This window comes from Gracilinanus agilis, chromosome 4, assembly GCF_016433145.1.
Source record: "Gracilinanus agilis isolate LMUSP501 chromosome 4, AgileGrace, whole genome shotgun sequence".
NCBI lineage: Eukaryota > Metazoa > Chordata > Mammalia > Didelphimorphia > Didelphidae > Gracilinanus > Gracilinanus agilis.
This window is the reverse complement of record NC_058133.1, coordinates 203,201,458-203,228,425: the sequence shown is the minus strand read 5'-3', so window position 1 is coordinate 203,228,425 and position 26,968 is coordinate 203,201,458. Positions and strand designations below refer to the sequence as shown.

At 34.8% G+C, this 26,968-nt stretch overlaps 1 protein-coding gene across 1 annotated transcript in view; it reads left to right on the top strand.

Moving 5' to 3' along the window:
- CDC27 (cell division cycle 27) overlaps window positions 1-26,968 on the top strand; it is a 63,569-nt gene that overhangs the window by 33,017 nt on the left and 3,584 nt on the right. Inside the window, exons 11-16 of the mRNA XM_044673081.1 lie at window positions 4,358-4,510; window positions 5,189-5,397; window positions 6,979-7,096; window positions 8,703-8,831; window positions 14,226-14,300; window positions 26,356-26,512. Coding sequence (XP_044529016.1) covers window positions 4,358-4,510; window positions 5,189-5,397; window positions 6,979-7,096; window positions 8,703-8,831; window positions 14,226-14,300; window positions 26,356-26,512 — 841 coding nt within the window. The remainder of the gene's footprint in view (window positions 1-4,357; window positions 4,511-5,188; window positions 5,398-6,978; window positions 7,097-8,702; window positions 8,832-14,225; window positions 14,301-26,355; window positions 26,513-26,968) is intronic.

Here is a 26,968-nt window from a genome sequence, read left to right as displayed (position 1 = left end):
GTGGAAATTTCTAGCTTCTTCCCTGGATAAGGCTGAATATTTAGAATATAATGTCAGAGCAATAATACTGAGATTCTTTTGTTATAACTCAGGGGAAACTATTTGTCCTTATTTGGAAAGATATAAAAGTGTTATGCCTTCACCCCCTACCCCTGACCGAGTGCCCCCCTAACCCCTTGCCCCAGATGGGAGGGAGGAAGTACTTCCACTGGACTGCTGAGCAGAGAGGCGGGGGAAGTGAGGAATGTCCTCAGGTGCATGGAGAGGGGCGGTACAGGGAGCCTACTCCCTGCAGGTCCAGGGGTTCGAGGTGGTGTGACAACATCAGCATGTTAAGACAAATGAGAGCAGTTAATCTGAGCTTCAGCCAGGCGGCTTCATGGAGACTGCTCTGCCTCAAATAAGGTTTATTTTTATATGCTTTGAGATCACACACAAGATTGGCATGAAAATTCATTCTCAAAATACATCTCTTCTTGGAGACAATGGATCAAGTCATACAACTTTGATACTAACAACTCTTCATTCTTCATTAACTTTCAGTATTTTTCAAGAGTATGTTTGACTATCGGGTGGGGAGAACAGTTCGGCATGGTAGGAACATACAAGCCTTTTCATGGGAGACAGTTTTTCCATTTATCATCCATTGTTCTTTTATGTTAACATACCAAATCGGGGATCAGGGAGGGGGGAAACTTGGAGCCTGTTCTGGCCTGTTTTTGCAGGCACCTGTTTATGGGAGTGAGAGATCTAAGTTAGGGTTTTAAAATCTTTAACATTAACTCACTATTTGCTGGTTCGTTATGAGGTGATTTTAGGGGAATTTTTGTATTAATACATGTAAAGGTCGGAATTTCCTAAAAATCTGTAGGGAACCTGTGAAGGTTCTAGTAACATTCTTTACTTTCTGTATTTCCCTGGGGCTTAGTGGGGATATTGATCACAATGATTCCAATAATAAGGAATATTAGTAAGAGAAGAGTCATACAGGGGTATCTGAGTGGGGGTTTCCATCCTTCCTGAGGCTGCCATGCACTTCCTTGAGGTACCCCCTGTGACCATGTCAGACAGGGTGGGTTTGATGGCCCCCAGCAGGAGGGGAGTAACCTGAGCACTCTGCTTCTCGCTGACTCTGCCTCATGTGAGCCTCCTGCCCTTACCACAGACAAGGGAGGGGAGGAAGTGCTCCCATTGAGCTCCTGGGCAGAGGGGTAGGAATATAAAAAAATGTCATCAGGCACAAGGGAGAGGGGGAGGGGAGCAGCTCCACCTGAGTACTGCCCACATAGAGTGAGTGCTCTGTGTGTCCTCTCTGGTACCTGTACCATAGGTTCACCATCACAGGTATAAGGCAACAGTATAGAAAATTGCACATCTTTGAAACCATCTAAATTATAACTAATATTTAGTACTTTAAGGCTATAAACACTTTTCTTTATAGCCTGATGAGGTAGAGAGCATAAGTACTAATATCTTCAGACCCATTTTAGTTAAACAACTTGTGCAGTGTTACACTGGTCTGAAATTTTGCCCCCTGTAAAAAGTCAATCAAAATGATAGATCATCAGGTATGCTGCTGAAATTGTGTACAAACTATGGTTAAAGTGGATTTCTGGAATTGATTATGAATAATATTGTATTGATGTAGGGAAAATAAGAACAAATTTTGCACATTAAGAATACCTAGTATGAAAAAATAAACATAAATTTTTTTAATGCTTTACTTTTTTAACTCCTTTTTTTAAAATAGTATTTGATAGGGAGAAAAAAGCATTATTTAATCAAAGTGAATGATAAACCAATAATATAATTTTTCTTTCTTATCCTCTTCCTGAAAAGATTTCAGTAATAATTGATTTTTTAAAAAACCCTTATCCTCTGAGTCTCAGTTCTAAGATAGGAATGTAGCAAGGACTCAAATAATCCAGGGTTAAGTGGCTTGTCCAGGGTCACATAGCTGGGAAGGATCTGAGGCCAGATTTGAACCTTGGTGCTTCTGATTCTTGCTAGGCCTGATACTCTTTTCAATATCTGAAAAGTTTTTTTTAATTTATTGTTGATCCATGACTTAGACCTTTCTGTCTGCTTCATAACTTTTTGATACCGAATTTTGTTAAAATTTGTTACTTCCTTCAAAAATTGCTAAGATGGACCTTAAGTTGGTTTTGTATTTATCTTACATCTTAAAATAAAATAACTATTTGAAAACATCTATAATTTTAGTAGATTTCATAGATAGCTGTCACATAAATAAGGCCTACACAATTTTCCTGAATGAACTGTTGTTCACAGGCTCACTAATTAATCCTGGATCCACAATGCAGATTATGTCCTCGGTTTATAGTTGCTATTTCCTTATTTTCTGATATCATTTCATGTAGAATTGTCAAAACTCTTCCTCTTTAAATTTGGCATAAAATTTTGATTGGCTTAATTAAATTTTTATAAAGTGACTATTATGTGTGAATGAGGCACAAAGATAAAAAAATAATAAATTCCCACACCCCCAAGTAATTTAAATTCTTCTTGGGGTAGAAGAAGATATGACATATACATAAGTAAGTGTAATACAAAGTAGTGTGTTCTGGGCATATACAGGGTAGCCAAAGTGCTTTAAGAAAACTTGAAGAGGGAGAAAACACTTCGTTTTGCACTGGGGCATCAGGGAAGGAAAGTTTCTTGGAAAATGTGGCATCTGACCTGGACTTTGATGAAAAGAGGAACTGAACACATTCTAGACATGGCCATGTGACTTTGTATCAAGATCAGGGTTGTTAGACTTGGGAGTCAAGAAGTTCTAAGTTAAAATGAAAACTCAGACTTTACTAGCTATAAGACCCTAAGGAAATCACTTAACCTTTCTGTGCCTCAAGTTTCCTCATCTATAAAATGGAGGTAATAATAGCACCTACCTCCCCAAATTGTGAGGATAAGATGATATATTTGCAAAATGTTTTGCAAACCTTACAAATATATGAATGCTGCTGCTGCTGCTCCTGCTCTTGTTGTTAAAAACTAATAGTCCAGGTTGGCTAGAACATGGAGTATATGATTGAGAATAATGTGAGATAAGCCTAGAAAAGGAGATTGTACAGTGCAGTGACTATCAGGAGTGTTTTTTCCTATAGGAAACAATTTTAAGAGATTTTTTGAGCAAAGAAGTAATATGGTGAAATTTGTGCCTTAGGAATATAATTTTGACAATTGCACAAAGGAAGGTCTGGGTACTGGGATCCTAGAAAGTATGAATAAAGTAGGAATTTAGGTTTGTTTGTTTTTTAATATAACTTGAAACTTCATGTTCAGGGAAAGAATGCCCAATTTCTGGGACTTATAAGATGATCTTCACACTGAAGGGGAGTTCTGGCCTTCTAATCCTTCCTGCACTACATTCATTGAATACTTACGGAATGCCTCTTCTGTGCAGTGTGGTGTGCTAAGCAGTCTAGTATAGAGATCCTGCTCTATAACCAGAAACTTATATGAGTGGCCTAGGGTGGTCATCAGATGTAAAGAATGAAACAGATTGGAAGCACCGCTTATTAGCTCAAAGTGCTCCGATATACAATGGAGTCATCAGTTTATTGTATAGAAAGTTAAAGATCCCCTTCCCCCAAAAGCCCAAGAAAGTTTCCTACAATTACACAGAGCAGTATTTTTACTATAGCCAAAAAGAAAAGCCTTAGAAGCTTCCAGGTGTAGATATGCTAAACTATCAACTATATGTGTTATCATTAAGTGAAGTCTGGGACATTTTGTTAGGCTGGAAAGCCCCTGAATTTCTCAGCCTTGATGGTATTAAACAATATTTTTGAGCCTCGTTATTTTACTTTAATTCTGGGCAAAATGCCCCTGCTAAGGGTTCGACCTTGGCTGTACCAGGCAGCTGCATTCTTGGCCAAAGGGGAACAGTGTTAACCTTCCTCCTGCTGGATTACTGAGAACCCAAAGCTTTTTCAATAAGACTATATTGCTTTTTTAAAAAAGGTGTGAATTATGAAAGAAATCAAAAGAGGAATTTCAGATTTTTATCTTAGATATCCCATTCCAGTCTCATACCTAATTATAGGGAGAAAAGGCCAATACACAGCTATGCTGGTCTGTATTGATCTTTTGATGGGGTTCAGACAAAAATATCTTACTTGAGATTCTAATTTCTCTTAATGGCTTCCCACAGTCTAGGGGGTACAAAGATGAGTTAAGATGCTTTTCCTTCCATCAGAACATATCATCTAGCTTGCAAAGTAAGACATACATGTACACAACTTGTACATGTCAGTGCCCTCTCTTAGAGTTCTCTCTATGTACCAAGGATTTTGGTTTTGCTCTTTATAACTAGTTTCCATTACTATTTCAGGCTGAAAGAATATTCTCAGAAGTGAGACGGATTGAAAATTACCGAGTAGAAGGCCTGGAGATCTATTCAACAACACTTTGGCATCTTCAAAAAGATGTTGCTCTTTCAGTTCTTTCAAAGGACTTAACTGACATGGATAAAAATTCACCAGAGGCATGTTGATGTTAACATATGTGTAGAGTCAGATCATGATGACTGCTACGGAGACAGAGGGGCATGGGAGGGTAGCAGTAATCTTTTCCTGTTGGTCCCACTCACATCCTAGCTCTGCTAATTCTGACTGTGGGCAAATGATTTAATCTTCTTGGGCCTCAGTCTCCTCTGTAAAATGGAAGAGATATTTGCTTAAGGTTTCTTCCAGTTCTGAATCCTGCTGTCATTTCCATTCATCTATGCCAGGATTCAAATGCATCACAATAGTGAGTAGAACAGGGCCTTGCATGTAGTGGTTACTATTGAATAGAATATAAATTGTTGAGATGAAGCCCCTAAAAATGAACAAATAACAAGACATATAATAATAATATAATTTCATTATTAATTATTGCTCATAGATGTTTCATGAAACAGAACATGTTTAGTTGAAATGCCCATCCACTCATTCATTCATGAATACTTATTCAGCCTTTGTAATTCGTTACTCTTTTTTCTTTCATTGTTATATTTCAGTAGTATCTGCATTATATAATGATAGTACACTCTTATGTTAATGTTCCAAGATAAAGAATATCATTCAGACTGACTAATTGAATTAGTTCTGTTTTATAAAAATGTTTTGGATTTTTGTTGTGTAGACAAATATCTTAGTTATATTTTATTATGTTTTATTAGGCCTGGTGTGCTGCAGGAAACTGTTTCAGTTTGCAAAGGGAGCATGATATTGCAATTAAATTCTTCCAGAGAGCTATCCAAGTTGATCCAAATTATGCTTATGCCTATACACTGCTGGGGCATGAATTTGTGTTAACTGAAGAACTAGATAAAGCATTAGCCTGTTTTAGAAATGCAATCAGAGTCAATCCTAGACATTATAATGCATGGTAAGTAAGTACTAAAACATCTTAATGCCAACTTGGTATTTTGGAATGTTTTCTGTTGTACTATTGTTGGAACCTATCTTAATCTAGTAAACTGACACTGTAAGAGGGAAATAGGTTTTTAGTACAGTCTGTTATCCCTGTCCAGTCAGTCCTCCCTTCTCCCCTTTCTCTAAACCCAGTAATATTTAAGTTACGCACAAGTGTTTCCCCATAAGACTACTATGTATCAAAGGTATTACATGCAATAACACTTGGTGGTGGTTAAACATTTTAACCAAAAAAAATGTTTTTATATGAACCAAGCCTAATCATAACTATTAGAGCAAATATCAAATTCTCATTTTAGCCACTCATTTTAACCTTTACCCATACCAAGTCTCCTAATGAGGACTGCTAATAACTAGTGATAATTAATTCATTATTTTCCTTTTTATTAGAGCATTAAAATAACCAATAGAGGGAAGGTAAAAGACAAACTGGAAAAGAGCAAGGGAGGGGCTTATGTAATTTACCAGTTGGATAAGTGGTGGCTCAATTACATTAAAAAATACTCCTGATATGGTTCTAGCCAAATGACACTTAATTTTTATTTATTTCTACAATATCTTTATTTTTCCTTTCTTTGGTACTCCTAGGGGAAGCAATTAAGTTAGTTCCAGTCTGATTTTTTTTTTTTGTAAAAATAAGTAAAATACTGGATTTTTGTTTTTCTTTCCTTTTCTCAGAACTGTATTTGTCAGTCAGCAATTTACTGCTTTGCCTGATTAAGTTAAAAGACTAAGTGATATGGGATGATATTGATTTAGTTCAATTAAATAAAATTTTGTTATTAAGAAATTATAATTTGATGATATTGAAAATTCTTAGTGTATTCATTTCTAAATCCAATTTCTTCTGTTGGGTTTTATAGTATCATTAGTTCAATTTTGTCTTTGTATTTGGTGCTTAAATACACAAGGTTTTAAAATACAAATTTTTTTTTTTTTGTTGTTGTTTTTTGTTTTAAACCCTTGTACTTCGGTGTATTGTCTCATAGGTGGAAGAGTGGTAAGGGTAGGCAATGGGGGTCAAGTGACTTGCCCAGGGTCACACAGCTGGGAAGTGGCTGAGGCCAGCTTTGAACCCAGGACCTCCTGTCTCTAGGCCTGACTCTCACTCCACTGAGCTACCCAGCTGCCCCCTACAAATATTTTTTACCTGATATTATCATGTAACTACATCACCATGGAATGCAAAAACAGATTTCCAATACATGCAGTGTATAAACTATTATTTCTTATTAAGGCATTTTCTAAATAAAGATCCACATTATTTGTTATTTTTTTATAAAATTTTGAAGGTGAATACCTAACTTCATGGACTCTTAATAAGATTCCTAAAAATGATTAGCTACCCACTTTACTGGTTTACTTCCCTTGCTGCTGCTTTTTGCCTCATTATGAGATCCACCAGTGTTTTGTCACTAATTCCTTTTCATTGAAGTCTTCAGGGTATGTATTTTTTGGTTACATCTTCAGTAAGATTATCATCTAAAAATGCCTAGAAGTTGAACCAAAGTAACACTTTCTTTTCTACTTGCAGGTATGGGCTGGGAATGATTTATTACAAACAAGAAAAGTTCAGCCTTGCAGAAATGCATTTCCAAAAAGCACTTGATATCAACCCTCAGAGTTCAGTCCTACTTTGTCATATTGGAGTTGTAAGTAGTTTTCTGTTTTAGGACAATTCAGTAAATATGTATTAAGTACCTGCTCTGTGCCAGATGCTGGAGATACAAATAAGAAAAAGACAGTCACTGCCTTCAAGGAGCATACACTCTAATGGGGAAGGACAACACAAAAGGAAGCTGAAAGGGGTGTGATGTTCCTTGGAGTCAAAACCAAACAGAACTGCTGGTGGAAAATTGAGATCTGAGTCCTCTTTAAAAGAAGGATTTGAAAGGAGTTTAATCTGCCACCCTTCAGCCAGAGGGAGAGATGACTGAGGGAGTGAAGGTGTTGAGTATCAAAAACTGAATAAGCAGGGTGATGAGATTTCAAGTGATCAACTTATTCTGGGTGAAGCATGATGGTTTTTTTTTTAAAATATTATTTTTATATATATATATATAGTGAGTAAAAATTGCTCTGCCCCTCCCCCAAATTATGGAAATTCATTTAAACAAATTGAACTAAAGAAACATTTATTTAGTGGCTGCTTTTTACAGAACCCTATGCAAGTTCCAGGGGTGATACAGAAATCCACTGATTCCTTTCTCATTGATTCAGTTTACTTCTTTGGGAGAATAACCTCCACATTTCAGTAATGGAAAGAGCTTGGATTTGAAGTCAGAAGACCCGAGTTCAAGTCCCAGCTCTGGTATTATTATCAATGTCACCATGACCAAGTCACCTAATTTCTCTTAGGTTTTGTTTTTTTTTTTCCTTAAAATGTAGCTAATACTTCTACTTTATAGAATTTTTTTTAAACCTTTACCATCTGCCTGGGAATCTATACTGTGTATTGGTTCCAAGGCAGAAGAGTGGTAAGGGCTAGACCATAAAGATTAAGGTACTTGCCTAGGATCACACAGCTAAGAAGTGTCTGAGGCCACATTTGAACCCAGGACCTCTCATCTCTAGCGCTGGTTCTCAATCTACTTAGCTGTCCTCGTACCTCACAGAATTGCGAAGAAAGTACTTTATAAATGGGAAAATACCATATAAATGTCAGCCATTACTGATTTTTAAAACCTTCTGGACGATAATGCAATTTAAATGCTCATGGTTACTGAAATAGAACAATTATATATGTTGGCATTTCCCAATTCACTTGCCTATGGAATATTTTGATCTACAACCCACAATTCTTAGTGGAGACTCCAGGAGATATGGCAAAGATGATACTAGCCATTTTAGGGGAAGGTCAAGGAAATTGTGCTATTTTTTATTTTGGAAAACTTGTTGCACATCAGGTAATGTTTCATATATACATAATTCATATTCATTATTTTAGAATAGAAAGATAGTAAAATTTGGGCTTTTGAATGGTGAAAAGAAAAGAATGTCACTTTTTTGCACAGTCTTAACATAACAGATGCTTGCCCCCCAGGCATAATCTTAGTCCTTGGTGCAAATATAATCTGAATACTTAGAAATTCTGTAAGTAGCCAGCTGAATAACATCTAAACACTGACTAAATAGTACAAAGTAGCTCCATTCTAACTACATGTATATTAGACTTAGTTTGGCTCTACATTTTAACTATCTCCTTTTGAAAATCAAAAAGAAGCATAAAACTATGTTCTCTGTTAATACTTCTTATAGGTTCAGCATGCACTGAAAAAATCTGAAAAGGCTTTGGATACCTTAAACAAAGCCATCATTATTGATCCCAAGAACCCTCTATGCAAATTCCACAGAGCCTCGGTTTTATTTGCAAATGAAAAATATAAGGTAAGTTAATCAACAGTATAAAATAATGTATAAAAGTTAGTGTAAGTATTAATTGATTAATTGATTGGTTAGTTGGTATGTGGGGCCCTCCTTTGGATAGTATTGTTTTCTAGGCCAGATCTTCTGTGATTTGAGTCTTGTTTTCTTTTTATAATCTCAAAGTTTAAGTAAGTTAGACTTCAACTTCTGTTTGAACTGTAAGATTGCTTTTTCCCCAGTCCTTAACATTGGACGTTTTGTTTCATGAACAATATTTTTATATTTAATTTTTAATGGTTCATTTTTTGAAGCACTCACAGATCTTTAAAAGTTGATAAAACATAGTTTTGTTCTTAAGGTACTGACCTTCTTAAAGCAGGTAAGGTAGGTGTGAACCACAATCTTAAGCATTGAAATAAATGTATAAGTAACAATGGAGTATATCTTTTCTTCCATTCTACTCTCTTCTATTTGGAGGAGGAACTAAAATGAAGGTATAAATTTGATATAAGTTATAATGAAAAGAGAAACAAGGGTCAAGAGGAAGGGAACAGGAAAAATTAGGAAGAGTCTTAAGATAAAACAAATTGGGGGGGTAGGGGGAGGTTCTTGATTCAGTCTGTCAAAAACAACCAGAAGTTGAGACTACTAGTCAAGGGAATTCATATTAGGTTTCTTACTGAAAATTCTCAGTGCACAGGTAGAAAAGAAGACCTCCATTTTAATTGAATCTCTCCCTAGAAGTTTGTTTCCATCCTGTTCTTGTTCCATTGGTTTTTCTTGTGTCCCACAATAGTAGATGTTACTGAAAAGAATTTGCTACATATAGGCATTAAAGTATCACACCTCAAGAACCCATGATTTCATCTGTTAGCAAACCTTCCACTGATGTAGATTACACTTCTACCCCTTAGTGAATAATTTCATGAGATGCTCTGTTAGGTTTTTGGCCAGCTTTGGTGCTGAGCCTACCTATATTTAGACTGATGTGTTTATAACTAAGCCCATGATCAAGCTTGTAGGACCTGATGGAGTTTGTACTCAGCTAGCTTGGCCTTTAAGAATTTTAGATTGCTTCTATGTGGAAGAAGATTTTAGTGGAGGCAAAAATTTTTAACTAGGAATTAAATATAAATAGACCAATATTTTTTTTCTGTTATGATTTATCCAGCCATTATGCTTCTCCTTTCCTTCTGTCCCTCTGATGATACTATCTTTCAACAGTAGTAGAGATTTGCCAGTCTTACTATCTCTGCTTAATTTTTATCTTTCCTCAGAAATCTAACTAGTTTTTTTCTACTTAAGACTTTTCCTCTAAGGTTTTTTTTTTTGGCCTCATATCCTGTTTCTATTTCTATTGCTCATCTTATGCTTTAGAAAAGATTTCTTTTTTTCTCAAAAAATGTCTTCCTTTTGCAATTGTTCCACTAGAAGGATTTGGTTTCAGTATCATGAGAGGTATTGCAGCAGGTATGAATATATTATTCATGGATTAAATCAGCCATTCTAATTTTTTTCTGGAAATTTTTAGTTAGGTGTAGTGTATAGACAGTGGTGGTGGGAATGGCTACATGGCCATTTAGAGGCAATAACCTGTAGCCTTGACTGAATTTCAAGCCTGTCACTCACTTATGGTTTAGCTGTATGGCATGAGGATGTATTATGCATGTCAGTGTGACCCTATTATCAACCTGAGGCTAGGAAAACAGATTAGCCCCATAATCAGAAACTGTCGACTGAATCAGAAATGGAAGACCCACATTAATATACTTCAGCTTGATCTTTCAGTTAAAAGATTCTGTTGATCCCTGTGGTATCCTATACAGAGGTCAGCTATTTAATTTCTTTAAAATTTTAAACATTCATCAACGCCTCTCTTTTTTTTTGACTCAATTTTGTCTTTTTACTATCCACTAGGGGGCATAGTTGCATGTGTATTTTCATTTTGTTTTCAGATGTTTTGCAAGATGGTTATTAAAACATTCTTCTTGATAAGCCAGACCTACTGGTAATACTCTAAATTTAATATCAAAGGAGATGGAATTTTCTTAGAATAGTAGAACCAGAATTTCACAGGAACTTAAGTGATGTATGGAAAAACACCTGTAATAGAATCAGGATGCCTTTTTTGTTTTTTGACACTTAGAAGCTCTATGATTATGGTCAAGTCACATAACCCCTCTGAACCTCAGTTTCCTCATCTGTAAAATGGAGCTAATTGATGCACTGTTGATCTTACAGGTTTATTAAGAGGAAAGGACTTTGTAAAATGTAGAATGCCATATATAATAATTATTGTGATGGTACTTCATATTGGTAAACAATGATAATCTCCAGACCTTGAGTGCTTAAGTAAAATATCCATAGTATCTATCATAAATATATTTTAAACATGTCCAATGGCTGTGTTCATTGAAAAACAACAGAATATTTCCCCAAACTTAGAACATTTCACCAATAATAGTAAATTCTTCTTTATCCACAGATAATTGAAATGATAATATCCTTAGTTTATAGCTGGATATATTTGACAAGTCATTCGGTTGCAAAACTTTAAAATGTATAAAATTTACTACCATATGTTGTAAAAAATACTACCCATATATAAATATCTATAGTTCTCAAAAGGTATGCTTTTATTAAATTTATCGTACTGACAAAAAGCAGAATATGAGGTTATGTCAGAGGAGATTTATGTAAAAGAAACTGTGGTTTTCCTATTATTTAATACCTAAAATTTGATGGTTTGGGCTTGCTATTGGATATTCTTAAATGCCATGTGTCTTAGGTATATACATTCAAATAGATGCTTCTTGAATTTGAAAGAAAATTTAATCTAATGCAGAAGAAAGAAAATCCTCATTATTTCTGAAGTGTTGCATCATTTGTATTGAGGCCTTTTGTTGAGGATTCCTTTAAAATGTGAAGGTATCAGATGTCTTATAATCATTTCAGTAGCCCTTTATATGATGAGGTTTAACTACTGTTAGTATCAAGAGACTTTTCTCTATTATAAAGTGCTTAACACAGGATATGGCACATAGTAGGTACTTAATAAATGTTTATTTTCCAAAAAAAGAGAGAGAGAGAGAGACTTTTCTCTGACACATTCTTCTTTTGAATCTCATTTTCTATATCTCCAAAGCCTCAATATTCCAATATTCTGCTTCCTCTCCACAGTAGAGGGGAAGCAAGCAGTCATTCCTGAACAACCCTGTAAATCGATGTTTTCCATCCCATTGCACAGGCACATAGAGCCCATCCTTCTTTTAGTTTCCCTCCAGATTAACTAGTCATTAAAAATAAGAAAAGGATTAAAGAAGCATTGACCTGTTATTCTTCTTGTAGTACACAAAAAAATCATTTAAAATAATAAACTGATCATTCAGTGCAACAAATGTTTAAGCCCCTATCTCACTTGATAGAGTAAATAGAGTCAACCATGGAGACTGTGTGACCTTTGATACTGTATCGCCCTAGGCAAGTCTGACTGTAAGTTCCAGAGATGATGCCAGCTTAGTTGGGCTAAACAAATTACTTCATCCAGGAGTTCCCTACACCAAAAAAATCCCAAGCCAGGCTGCATCCTTGTCCCTAAAAACTCTACCCAAAAAAAGGAGTACTAAAAATAATAATCAAAAAATCTGGGAAGGAACCCAGGGGAGAAGGGATAATATTCTATCAATTTAACATCTCAGATTAAAACTAAAATTGCAAAGGAATAACTCAAAATAATTTGATGCTGGCTAAAAAACTGGGAAATTGAACAGATTCAGCACATAACATACAAAAGCAGACATAGTAGCAGTTACTAACAGATTCACTAGTTCCCAAAAAACTATTAGAAAACCTAGATAGCAATCTGGCAGAAATTAGTGTTAGACCTAAAACCTCATAGTATCCACCAAGATAAACTTCAAAACAGATATATGAGCTAAATTAAAAGATCTCAGCATAAATGACTTAAAGGAACAAGGGAGGAAATCAACAGGGGAAAAGTTCATGATTAAATAAGAAAGAGGATCGCAGAGGATAAAATTAATAATTTTTATTATAATAAAATGTAAAAGTTGTTGCACAAACAAAACCAAAGCATTTAAAATTAGAAGAGAAAAGGACATTTTATTTAAAAATCTTAGTAACAAATTTCTCTTATAAAAGGTTTATTTGCAAGATAAGTAAGGAACCAATTCAAATTTATGAGTCTTAAGAACCATTCCCCAATTGAGAATTGGTCCAAGAATATAAATAGGCAGTTTTCAAGGAAAGAAATCTAAGGTATGAATATCACATGAAAATGCTCTAAATCACTAATAACTAAAGAAAGACAAATTTAAAAAAAAAAAGGAGTATGCAGAGTTCATCAACTCTAGTTTTAAATGACCACAGTTGTTGTCTTTGATAATAATTTTACAAACTATAAAAGCTAAGGAACACTTCATTTTATTTTCTTAACACTGATATTCTTAAAACATTTGGAGTATGCATGTCATCAGCATATAACTATTGAAGCTCTGAGAGAGGATGGGAGGAGGTACCTTATTTTCTAAACTTTAAAGGAGGAGGGAAAGAACTTAAAATTGTATTGAGGATGAGTATTTTTTAAAGTATTATTTTCCTTGAATTCATTTGTTAACAGGTATTCTGAGTGCATATTTTGTGCAAGGTACTTTACTTGACTTGCTCCTTCCTTTCCAGAACTAAGCTTCCCCATTCACTGACACATTTACTATCCACTTGACACACCTTCCCTGTCCTTGGCCTTTGCCTTTCATTGAGATTTTCTCATGTATAAATACAAGCCCAGTTTCATGTTTCAACTTTTTTGTCACTCCTTCATTCTTCAGCTCTTAAGATATAAGATTTTTTGGTTTTGTTTTCTTGTTTTTCCTTTCCAAGTAGTTTAATATTAACATATATTTATGTAACAGAAAGATTAACAGTATATTCAAAACGACCTCCAAGAAAAAGTTTTAAGAATGGGATTTTAAAAAGAAAACGTGCAGGGGAACTATCACTTTCTTTTGTCCTTTAAAAATGGAACACTAGCCTAATTTGAGTTCAGAATTAGGGATGAATTCAAAGCACTTGATTTTGTTACAAAGAAAGATAGTCAGAGAATTTCAGATTAGAGCAGGACTGCTAGTAGTTTCAGTAGGAGTTTAAACTAAAATGACAAACCAAAGATTTGTTTCCTCTTTTGTGAATATTCTTCAGTTGAGTACCTTCTTTTTCTTTGTTGGCTCTATTAGTGTGTTGTTTTCATAGCTGCTAACCAGAACTGAAGAATACCAAAGTACAACTGGAGAGATTTTATTTAAGAGGATTTTAGAAAGCTACAAAAATGTAATTTCTAGAATTTGTAGCATTTTATCTATTGTCCTGCCATTTAATTGTGTTTTCTTTTTTTTTCAGTCTGCTTTACAGGAACTTGAAGAATTGAAACAGATTGTTCCCAAAGAGTCTCTCGTTTACTTCTTAATAGGAAAGGTAAAGGCTCGAACTGTAATCATGAAATAAGACTTTCACAAACAAAACTAACTTTCGTAAAGAACAAGTCTAAGATGCTATGGATTACGTGGTTTGGGGAAATACAAATTAAGTAGACTGCACTGACCCTTAAGGAGTTTATACTTTTAGAAGATTAGACAGATCTATTGGGAGGTGGAGGAGGCCCACGGAATCTAAGAAAATGCATAATTTAAAATATAAGCAGGAACCTACTAATTATAATTTTAATTTGGAGATGAAAGTGCTCAGAAAAGGAAATGACAGAAAAGAAAACTGGGCAATTTTAAGAGGGAAGGCATACTTCAGTAGAAAAGAGATACAAAGAAAATTTCATCAGAGTTAGTGCAACATTTTGAAATATTACAACTGCACATTGATTGGTTAGAAGAGTGTTACTTGGTCCATTGGTTTGATATTTACTAGGGTTTTCTATTTTCCTTTATATCATATATTTCATTTGTCAGAAATTTGCTATATTCAGAAATTTTTAAAAGAGAAGAGAAATATGGAATCCTATAAAAGGGAAGCTTTAAGGTATAATAGTGTGTTCTTAGTCTTAAAAATTTTGCCACATAAGGGGCAACTGGGTAGCTCAGTGGATTGAGAGCCAGGCCTAGATATGGGAGGTCCTAGGTTCAAATGTGGCCTCAGACACTTCCTAGCTGTGTGACCCTGGGCAAGTCACTTGCCTACCCTTACCACTCTTCTGCCTTGGATCCAATACACAGTATTGACTCCAAGACGGAAGGTTAAGGGTTTAAAAAAAAAATTGGCCACATGTTTAATAATAAGTGTGAGAATGTGATATTTGATTGCATTCTTAAGTGACTTTTATCAACTAAGACTCAGTAATAATATCACCGCCATTATCATTATTTCAAACTTATATTTCATTTTATGGTATAGAAAGCACGTTTCTAATGATAACTTTCAATCAACAAACATTCACTGGTTATTTATTATGTGCTGGACACATAATACAAAGACAAAAATGAAAATAGACTCTGCTCTCAAAGAACTACATCTAGCCAGTACAGAAGAACTTTGTACAAATACAGGCTTATCCAAAAGAGATACAAGTAAATTTTGTGAGAAAGGTATTGGTGGTTGGAGGATCAGGCAAGGCTTCATATAGAAGATGGTCCTTGAGCTGTGCCTTTGGAGGTTCTAAAGAGATGAAGGACAGAGGCATGAAGACAGGAATGTAATGGTGTGTTTGAGAAGCGGCAAAATAGCCACTTTGGTCAGACTGGAGTATGTATGAAAGAATAATGTATAATAGTGGTAGAAAGGAAGGTTAGGGTCAGATTGTGATGTTTATTTTACATGGAACAGAGAGGCACTGGAATTTGCATAGAGGGAAAAGACATGGTCATACTTGTATTTTTGATGGTTTTATAGAGGATGAACTATGGTACAACCAACTAGAAGGTTAATATTTAAGTCTCATCAGAACATAAAGCAGTTTTTCAAGGCTATAGTATCATTTCACCTTGGCATTGCACTGTGCAACCACTCCTAGTATTTGTTTAGTGGTTACATAGTTAGAATTGGGTCAGTCCTTTCCAATATAGAGACTTCTCTTAATAACAGCCTGCATTTGTAATTGCCACATCAGACTAATCCCCTCATTGGTACCAGGACCTTCAGACCTTCTGAATTCACAAAGTTTCTGCCAATCCTAGCCACCATATCCACCATAGGATAATTGGTGTGGGAGAGGAAGAAGAGAATTATATTTCAGTGCAGGGAGAGAGAGGTGGTGCTATAGACTAGAATTCAGTTCTCCTGTCTTAGGCGGGAGGTTCAAAGAAGTTCCTTTGGTTTACAGCTTCAGAAACTGAGTCCCAAAGAGGTTGTGACTTATCCACAGTCACTTAGATATTAACAGTCTGGATTAAAGATATCCAAGTGTCATTGAGCATGTCTGTGTACCTTGAACTTTGTAATTCTGAATCTGACCTGTGATGATTCAGATAATTCAGATGAGAAGATCCAGTCTAGCCTGCCTATATCAGGATTTCAATAAAAATTTAAGATAATAGAATTTGTTTTTATCTCTTGATACTTTGAAAAGTGTTTCATTGAAACCCCTGCAGGTTACCTTCTTAGTTGGTTAAATATAGTTGGCTTTCCTGACCATGAACCACAAGGAAGCTAATTAGCCATGAAGAAATTCAAAATGTGCTTAGAATTAGAGAACTTTACTACTTTGGAGCAGCTAAGTAGCACAGTGAATAGAGCAGCAAGCCTAGACCCAGGTTCAGATGTGGCCTCAGACGCTTCCTAGAGGTATAACCCTGGGCATGTCATTTAACCCCATTTGCCTAATCTTGACCCTTCTGTATTTTAGAGTTGTTACTAAGAGAGAAAGTTAGGGTTTAAAAAAAAAAACAAAACTGATGGACTACTGAAATAATCTAATCTAGGGTTTTTATTCCATAGATGAGGAAAATAAGGCCTAGTGAAGGTAAGAACCTTGCCCAAGACCAATCAGGCAATAAGATTAGGTTACAAGGTTATATATTTTTTAAAAGTCCCTGTCCTCAAGGAGCTTAAATTCTATTGGATAAACAATACTTACTCATATAAAGCATGAGATGATAATAATAATGTAATTTTTGAAGAGAGGCTTCAGCAGCTTGGTGGGAATCAGGAAGGAAAATTCAATAAATATTTATTAAGTACTTATTATGTGCCGGACACTATGAATACAAATTAGAAAATACAATTACAATACAAATTAGAATACAATACAAATAGAATACAAATTAGAAAATACAATATTAGAAAATACAAATTAGAAAAAAGACACTCCTTGCCCTCAAGAAGCTTGCAATCTAAAGGGAGAAGACAGCACACAAAAGAAAGCTGAAAAGCAGAGGGAGACAAGGCACCAAAGGGCATGATGTCCCTTGATGTCCAAGCAGAGCTGCTGGTTGAAAAAGGAAAAGTTATCTAGAAAGAAGGAAAGTTCTATAAAGGAAGGCACTGGGAGGAATTGATTGCTCAGGCTCTCCAATCAGGAGGCACCTGAAGGAATTGAGGTGTTGAGTATCAACATGGTGATGAGATTTTAGGTGATAAGTTTATCCTAAGTACCATTGTATGTTATATGTGAGTTTTACTAGTCCATAGAATTAGTGAAGGTAACATGTAAACTTTAGAAAGAAAGATTTGGACTAGGTTAAAGTGTTTTAAATGCTGAAGAGTTCATATTTAATACGGAGGGGACTTTATTGAGTAGGAGAGTATGAATCAGACTTACACTTTAGGAAAATCATTTTGGTGGCAGTGGAGAGAATGGATTAAAGAGGGTCATTAAATCACAGAGACCAATTAGGCTACTGGGTGGCATTGAAAGCCTGATAAGATAATGCCTTTGGACTGAGAGAAGTGGGTAGATTGTTAAAGTAGAATTAGCATGGTTTGGCTACTGATTTTGATATGAGGGAGAAAACAGGATACAGATAATGATTAGTTTCAGAGGAAATCCTGAATCAAATGCAGCCTCAGGCACTTAATAGTTGTGTAACCTTATGCAAGTCACTTAACCTTAGTTTCCTCATCTTTAAAATGGGTATGTAGCACTTTACCTCCCAGAGTTGTTGTGAGGATCAAATGAGTTAATATTTGCATAGGGTTTTGCAAAATGTAGTTATAAATGCTAGTTATTGTTATCATTATTGTTATTGTTATGACTTAGAAATTAAAAACCTGGATGACAGGAAAAAGTCTAATATGCTTGAATATGTTTAGTTTGCAATACCCATGAGATATTCCAGTTCAAAATATCCAACAGGGCATTACTGCAGGATTGGAGCAAAGGAGATATAAAAATATAAAAAAAATAAAATAAAATAAATATATATATATAAATCACTATATTTGATTTATAGAAGAAATTTTATAAGATCCCCTCTTTCCCTATCATTGCACCTAATTTATGTAATATTGGAATTAATTTTTTAATATTTATTTGTAAACCTATCTGGGTTTACAAATCTCTCTGGGTCTGGAGTATTTTTGGCTGGGAATTCCTTGATAAGTTACTCAGTTTCTCTTTCTGACAATGTGTTGTTTTCTCTTATTCTTTTAAAATACATATTTTGTAATTTTATAAGCATTCATCTATTTCATCTAAGTAATGAAGTTTATTGAGATATAATTAGGTAAAACAATTTCTAGTAATTTATCTTCATTCATTATTCTTTTTTCATTTTTAATGTTAGTCATTTGGTTTTCCACTTTTAAAAAATTGAATTACCTGGTATTTATTTTGTTAGATTGCCTTTTTTTATCAATTCTTTATAATTGAATCATTTCATCTCCATTTAATTTAGATTCTTTCCTCATATGCCTTTTATTGTTTATACTTTTTTCTTACCATACCATATACAAAATTCTAAGCAGATAATTGACTTTTTTCTCATTTATCTTTTTCTTAGATTTGCCTTGGTCTACCAAGGCCACATTAACTATTATGGTTTTACTGTTTGTTCCTATAATTCATTTCCTTTCACTTACTTGAGAGGCAGCATGGACCTGATGTCTTACCTCTAACACATGCTATGTATTTGACCACAAGCAAATTGTTTAATAATTTTATGAGTAAAAACAAATCAAATTAAAAAGCATGAACAATTCTCTTATATAAAGATAAGCTAAAGTTAGCATTTCATCACCAATTTTCCTCAAAATTATTTTCACTCTGATGAGTTTTTTTCCTTAGGTTACCTGGGTCCTTGCTCATTTATAAACCCAGTGTAACAGTATGATTATTAATTTCTTTTAAAATTTAACAATTTTATTGGCAAAGGTGTTTATTCCATTAAAATTATTTTAGGAGATGGTCTTCAGCAGTTACTGTGGCCATCATTCTGTGATGATAAATACTTCAAACTTAGCTTTGTTTTTAGATTAAAGATAAAGTCATTAGGTTTGCATTCAGAGCCCTGCTTGCCTCTGTTCCAGTAGCATGACTCTCAAGAATTCATTATGATAGCATCTCGTTAAATATCTTTATTAGTTAAGTGTTAACTAAATTCAATATTGAAACAATGCATTTCTTAAAGATTCATGATCCAGACTGCTAGCTTCTTAGCATCTGAGATTTACTAAATATATTTAACATGATTATAAAGAAATGTCTCAGATATGTTCCTAGCATCCATTCAGCTGTCTTGAAAGAGTAAATGAATCATTTCAGATAGGACAGAAGTTAAACCGAAAATCACAATCTCATAATATAGCATAATTAGGGTTGCCTTGTACAATATGAAAATGCTTCCTTTACAATGTGATTTATTGCCTCACACATAGATCATCAATGTGTATCTTCTTCCCAGGAAGGTTCATATTTCATTAATGTGAGTGTTCTCTTCACCTTCTTGTCATCTTGTACATTCTGGATTGACCCATCCCACTGGAGGCCTTCCTTTGCTTTTTCTAATATCTCTTGTGGTACCAGTGTGGCATTCAGATTGTATGTAAATTGTGTCTCATTCTCTGTACATTTCCTTCACCAGATATACACACACATGCTTACTGTTGTCTTGAGAGCCAGAAGAGAATAGTGGACTATTACTAAGAGAGGGTAATACATAAAAGAAAGCTGTAAGGAGTGGGAGAATATTTCTAGCAGAGAAACCAAGTAGAGCTGCTGATGGTAAATGAAATTACCTGGAAAAGTCTGAACTATCTATAGAAGGAGGCTTTAGAGAGAAGTTCATTGCTCACTTCTCCAAAGAGGAAAGGCAACAATACTATGTATTGGTTCCAAGACAGAAGAGAAGTAAGGGCTGTGTATTGGTTCTAAGGCAGAAGAGTGGTAAGGGCTAGACAATGAATGACTTGCCCAGGGTCACACAGCTAGGAAGTGTCTGAGACCGGATTTGAACCCAGGACTTCCCATCTCTGGGCCTGGCTCACAATCCACTGAGCCATCCAGCTGCTCCCCTAGTATATCTTATAAATGAGGTTAAGATTCAGAACAGTATTTCCCTTTGAGGCTTTCTCTATAAAATAGTCTATCTTGGTAGACTGCTCTAGAAGACAACTTAGGTAATTGAAGTCCCTCATTATTATTATGCCATAACTATACTGAGCTTGTGATGTTTCCCCAAATCCTCATAAATTTTTTCTTTCTCTCCATCTCCCAGTATTAATTCTAAGATGGAAGGTAAGGGTTAAAAAAAAAAGGATATACTAGTTGCTGGGTTGGAAATGATGGGAAGCTTGAGGAGAAGTAACCATTTAATTCTAGATTTTGTGATAGAGAAGAAATCTGGGTATAATCTTAACATGCACCCTAGGTTATGGAAGTGCCTACTTCAGAGGATTCAGAGGACATAGGATCTTATTCTTCTGTTTCCTTCTTTCCTGGTGTTCATTGTTTCAGTTGGATCTGACTATTTATGACTCTTTGGAGTCTTCTTAGCAAAGATACTGGAGTGGTTACCATTTGCTTCTCCAGCTCATTTTACAGATGAAGAAACTCAGGCAAACAGGATTAAGTGACTTGCCCAGGATCACACAACTAGTACATATCTGAGCTCCTGACTCCAGGCTCTATCTACTTTGCCACCTATTTGTCAGATTCCCTTCTTTGGTTCCATCAAAGGGCACAAGAAGTATACCTTTCTTTTTATCAGCCTCAATTCATTCTTAACAGTGTTTTAATATAACAATCATTTTGTATTCATTCTTAACCTTTTCTTGCTTCCATCTTCTGAACAAATTTTAAAAACCTGAATTCTAGTTAGTGATTTCCCTTTTTTCACTTTGGTCTTAGGCAGTTCCACCATTTATTCTTCAGTGGAATTATGTATTTATATCTTCAAATATTATTTTTCTTATGCCTCCTGACTTCTGTAGAATGTTAGTCTTTGGAACCCAGCCTATTCTTTTTCTAAAGCTTTTAAAATCTGCCTTCCTGAAATATAAAGTATATGTCAGATTATGTCTGACTTTTCTTTTTCTGTCACAAATCCTAAGATGAAATAGTTACCACCTTGCTCACAGGTCCTTATTCTACCAAAGCAAACAGTTCTTTCTTAATAAGAATCAAATTCAGAATAAATCTTCCCTCATTGATTACATTTTTGAAGGATGGAATTAATGAAGCAAAGTAATGAATTATTAGCTACTTTGCTTTCATAGAGAGGGCTCCAAAAGGTGCCCCAATAATTTAAGTTCTTCATTATTTGTTTCTTCCTTTATTACCAGTCTTGTTTCTGAATTCTTCATATATTTCACTTTGGTCAAAGTGGCTTTTAGTACTCTTCAATGACTTTCACTTTTTTCCCCAACCACCATTGATCTTCACTCAAATGTTTCTACCAAGTCTTCCTCCTCTCCTTCCTAAATTTCCTTACAAGAGTGTTTACCATGCTGCTCTATCCCTTCTATTACTTCTATTGCTTTTGAATATCATTTCCTTTCTAGACATGAAAAGTGTTCCATAAAGACTACATTGTTACCATCACAAAGTTGACAAGAAATATAGAGGAATACAAGATTTTATTGTGCTTGTTGCTTGTTGTTGTTTTTAAATTTTTTATTACTGTTTTTTGTTTGTTTTATAGCATTATAATTTCCCTTAGTATCTTTTCCCTTACCCTCACCAAGGTCTGCTCTCACCACAACTATCCCATACAACAATAATATATTTTAAAGAAAAAAATTGAGGAAAAATCTCAGCAAAAAACTGATCAGAGCATCAAAAAAAAAAAAAAGAAAGAAAATATGTGCGATGTACAACTTGTCTTTCTTCCACCACTTCAAAGATGAAGAATTAGTGTGTCTTTGGCTATACTTTCTGTACTTTTTTAACACCAAGTTTTGATTTTATCTTGTGTGTTCTTTATGGTTCCATTATTGTAGTCATTGTGTATATTACTTTCCTGCATCTGCTTACTTCACTTGGCATCAGTTTATATAGATCTCTCCATGCTTCTCTAAATTTGTCATTATTTCTTACAGCATAGTAATTTTTTAATAAACATTTGATACATTAGAGTGAAACTCTTATCTTAAAATTTCTACTTCAACAATGTCTATCTTACATATATCAAAATTACATAAGACTGATTGAAAGATAAAGCAACAGAAAAAACATTGTACAGTTATCTGAACATTCATATCAAGGGAGGTGCACACAATTTAAGGAACACTCTCCAGAGGTATTCATTCACCACTGTTAGGGAAGAGATCCAGCTCAGATCTCAAATTGAAGAGGGGAAGAGTCTTTCCTCTATAGAAAGTGACTTCCAAATGTTTTGGTTTGAAGTAATCCTGATTATAGAAAGCTCCACAACTTTTCAGAACTTAAGTTAAATCTATAATCACTAAAAAATTTAGCCAACTGTCCTTCCTAGGAAAGTTCCCTCCACATTGGGTAAGCCCCATAGGAAATTTACGGAAGGATCAGAGTTGCACAAGTAGGGGTTGTGGTTTACATCATTCAGCAAGCATTTAGCAAACTCCTATTATGTGCTAAGGGCAAGTAAGTGGTATAGTAGATAGAGTACCAGGCCTGGAGTCAGGAATACTCATCTTCCTGAGTTTAAATCTGGTCTCAGACACATAATAATAATCATCATAGGAATTCCACATGAACTGGAATGAACTCCAGGAAAGGAGCAGAAGCAGAAGAACATTGTACACAGAGACAAATACACTGTGGTACAATTGAATGTAATGGACTTCTCTACCAGCAGCAATGCAAGAATCCAGAGCAAGGCTGAGGGACTTATGAGAAAGAAAACTAGCCACATTCAGAGGAAGAACTATGGGAGTAGAAACACAGAAGAAAAACAACTCCTTGAACACATGGGTTGATGGGGATATTATTGGGGATGTAGACACTAAATGATAACTCTAGTCTCAACTATCAATAATATGAAATTAGGTCTTCAACAATTATACATGTAAAACCCAGTGGAATTGTGTGGCAGCTAAAGGGGGTTTGGAGGAGAGGGAAAGAACATGAAACTTGTAACTATGAGAAAATATTCAAAATTTAAAAAAATATTTTAATCATCATCATAATAATAGCTGTGTGATCCTAGGCAAGTCATTTAATCTATTTGCCTTAGTTTCCTCATTTGCAAGATAAGCTGAAGAAGGACATGGCATACCCCTCCAGGATGCCAAGAAAATCCCAAATGAAGGTACAAAAGAGTCAAGACATGACTGAAAAACAACTGAACAATGTGCCAAACAATACCCTAAATACTGGGAGTACAGTCAAAAATGAAATAGTTCTTATCCTTAGGGAACTTACTTTTTTTTTTTAAAGATATTTTGTTTTCCCAATTATATGCAATAATGTTTTCCACATACATTTTCTCAAGTTATAAGATCCAAATTCTTTCTCTCTCTCTCTCTCTCTCTCTCTCTCTCTCTCTCTCTCTCTCTCTCTCTCTCTCTCTCTCTCTCTCTCTCTCTCTTCCTTCCTCCCTTCAGGAGAATAGTAAGCTATGTGACCTGGCTTATGCATGTATTATCATGCAAAACATTTCCGTATTCTTGTTTTAAAAGAATATTCACATAAAGCAAAAACCCCAAAATAAAAACACAAATAAAGTGAAAAATAGTATTCTGTGATCTGCATTTCAACTCCAACAGTTCTTTCTCTGGAGGTGGATAAGCATTCTTTGTCATAAGTCCTTCAGAATTGTCCTGGATCACTATATTTCTGAAAGTGGCTAAGTCTTTCACAGTTGATCATTGTACAGTATTGCTGTTATTATGCACAATGTTTTCCTGGCTCTGCTCATTTCACTCTGCATTGGTTCATGTAGGTCTTTGCAGGTTTTTCTGAAATCATCCTGTTCATCATTTCTTGCTCCAAAATTGTATTCCATCACCATCTTATCTCACAATTTGTTCAGCCATTCTCCAATTGATGGACATCCCCTTGATTTCCAATTCTTTGCAACCACAAAAAGAGCAGCTATAAATATTTTTGGACAAATAGATCCTTTCCTTTTTTTATTTTTTTGAGACATAGACATAGTAGTGGTATTACTAGATCAAAAGGGCTTGCAATTTTCTAACTCTGGGCATGATTCTAAATTGCCCTACAGAATGGTTAGATCAGATCACAACTCCACCAATAATATATTAGTGAGAGAGTTTACATTCTAGCAAGAGAAGCCACATAAAGGGGTACACACAAACACATAATGAATACAAGATAGATACAAGATAGTTTGGGGAGAGATAGCATAGCAGCTAGGAGCATCAGTAAAGGCTTCATGTAGAAGGAAAATGAGCTTGAGTCAAGCCTTAAAACCCATGGGACAGTAGCAAACAGGAAGAGCATTCTAGTGTCAGACCACCGAGTGCAGAGGAATAGAGAGGAGATAAGAGCATCATGTATGAAAAACAGCAAATAGACTAGTATGACTGAATACCATAGAGTACCTGGAGAGGAATAATGTGTGAGACAACTATAAAAGTAAGAAAGGGCCAGGTTTGTGTGTGAAGAGCTTATTAAATGTTAGGCAGAGGAATTTATAGTTGACTCTAGAGGTAAGAGGGAGCCACTGGAGGTTTTTTTCAGTAAAGAGAGACATGGTAGATATATGCTTTAGGAAAATCCATTTAGCAGCCTAAATAAGGAATATATTAGAAAAGAGAGATACTTGAGACTGGAAGACCAGTTAAAACTGTTAAAGAAGTCTAATCAAGAAATGATAAGGATATAATACAAGAGATATGGAGTTAGAAACAACAAAGCCATTACATTTGGAATAAAAAACATCTCACTATTGTAACGTAAAATTTTCTTCGAGTTAAGAACAAATCTGGTTGTTATCCATATTTTCTGTGTTTTTATATAGACATCTAACGCCATGGGTTTTATGGGTGGGTCGTTTCTTGGACTTTTGCCTTTATGAATTTCTGGAAGTCTCTATTGTTTTTCCTACTTATAACTGCTAGGCATTATGGTGGCTTGGTAGAATTAATTTGTTCTGCATATTTTACCTCTTCTGATAAGACCAAGCTGAACTGCTATGATTTCTCTCTTACCTCCTAGTTTAAAATTATTTTACTTCAGATTTGTTTGGCTTATACCATATATGTTCTATGTTATTTATGCACATGATGTGTTTATTCCTCCTCCCTCCCTCATTAGATCATAAACTTCATAAGGGTAAGAACCTTGTTGTGTCTTTGTTTTTTTAATCTTGTTATCCTTAGATGCTAGCACTCGAAAAAATGCATATTGGATTTTAACTACAAAAGAGTCCACTTGTTGGGTTTTTCTGTTTATTTTGTTTTATAATTTCTTAATTAGACCCTTTGAAGTTAGAATTGGCCCAAACACTATCCATCATAGGGTACTTAAGAGCTGTGGTTAAAATAGTACACATTAAAATATCTCCCTATCCATTATGGTCATTTTTTAAAAAGGATGATTGCAGTAGATTAATATTCTTCAGCCAAAAGCATAAGCAGTAAGTTCATAGTTGAGATAACACTCATGAAAAGTCCTCTACTTCCAGTTTTTTGTATATAATATTTGGAATCTCCCAGCTGGAGAACACTGGAAGAAGTTGCTAAGATTACTAAGGCCCAAAATGAACTCTTGATCAGCAACATTGATACCTCCTGGTTAAAGTACATAGCATCTAAAATTCACAAGATTCCATTTTGGGAACATAAGATATAGAATATAATCAAAATTATGGAAAACCAAGATCAAGTAAGAGTAATTTGTCCTCCATGTTTTTTTGCATGGTGGTTTTTGCTTCAACAAAAGAGAATATTTTGTATTGTAGATCTAAGATTATAGGAAATGAAAATCTAAAAGTTTGAAAATATCCTCCAGTGGAAAGTCTCCATTTGACTTGAATAGCATTTGAAAATATTAAATAACAAAGGAAAAAAGGCATGAATTTATGTAGAATGTGAAAGTACATTCAAATTGACCAACTTAGAACATATAACTTTTAAATGTTGTATCCTTAATAAATGAAGTCAGCAACATAATGAAAAATGTAGTGTCAATATTTGTTTTTAGGTTTACAAGAAGCTAGGTCAAACTCATCTGGCCCTGATGAATTTCTCTTGGGCAATGGATTTAGACCCTAAAGGAGCTAACAACCAGATTAAAGAAGCAATTGACAAGCGTTATCTTCCAGATGATGAGGAACCCATAACTCAAGAAGAACAGATCAGTGAGTGTTATCCATATGAATCAGGTTTGTATTTCTAACTCTAAACCAAAAAAGTGTAGAATATCACATGGAAATTGGCAGTGATTAGACTTTTTATATAGCGAGAACAATAGAAGCATGAATATATTGAGATCTCCATAGAACTGACAGCCTTTGTGTAAATCATTTTAAATGAAGGAAGAACTTAAAACATTGTTCTTACTCTAGAAAATTCAATTTCAGCAGCTCAGTTCCACAAACATATATTAAGTAATTTCCATTTGCCAGATAGTGATAGATTCTGAGGCTATAGAAACAAAAATGAAAATTCCAGGTGGAATCATATATTTAACTAAGGGGTTTTCACTCTCCTGGAATATGTTTGCAGGGAAGATATTTTAACAAGGTATTGCAGAAAGAGTTTCAGAATAACAGTCAGGAAACTTGGGTTCCAATTTTTGTTTCCTTCATAACTTG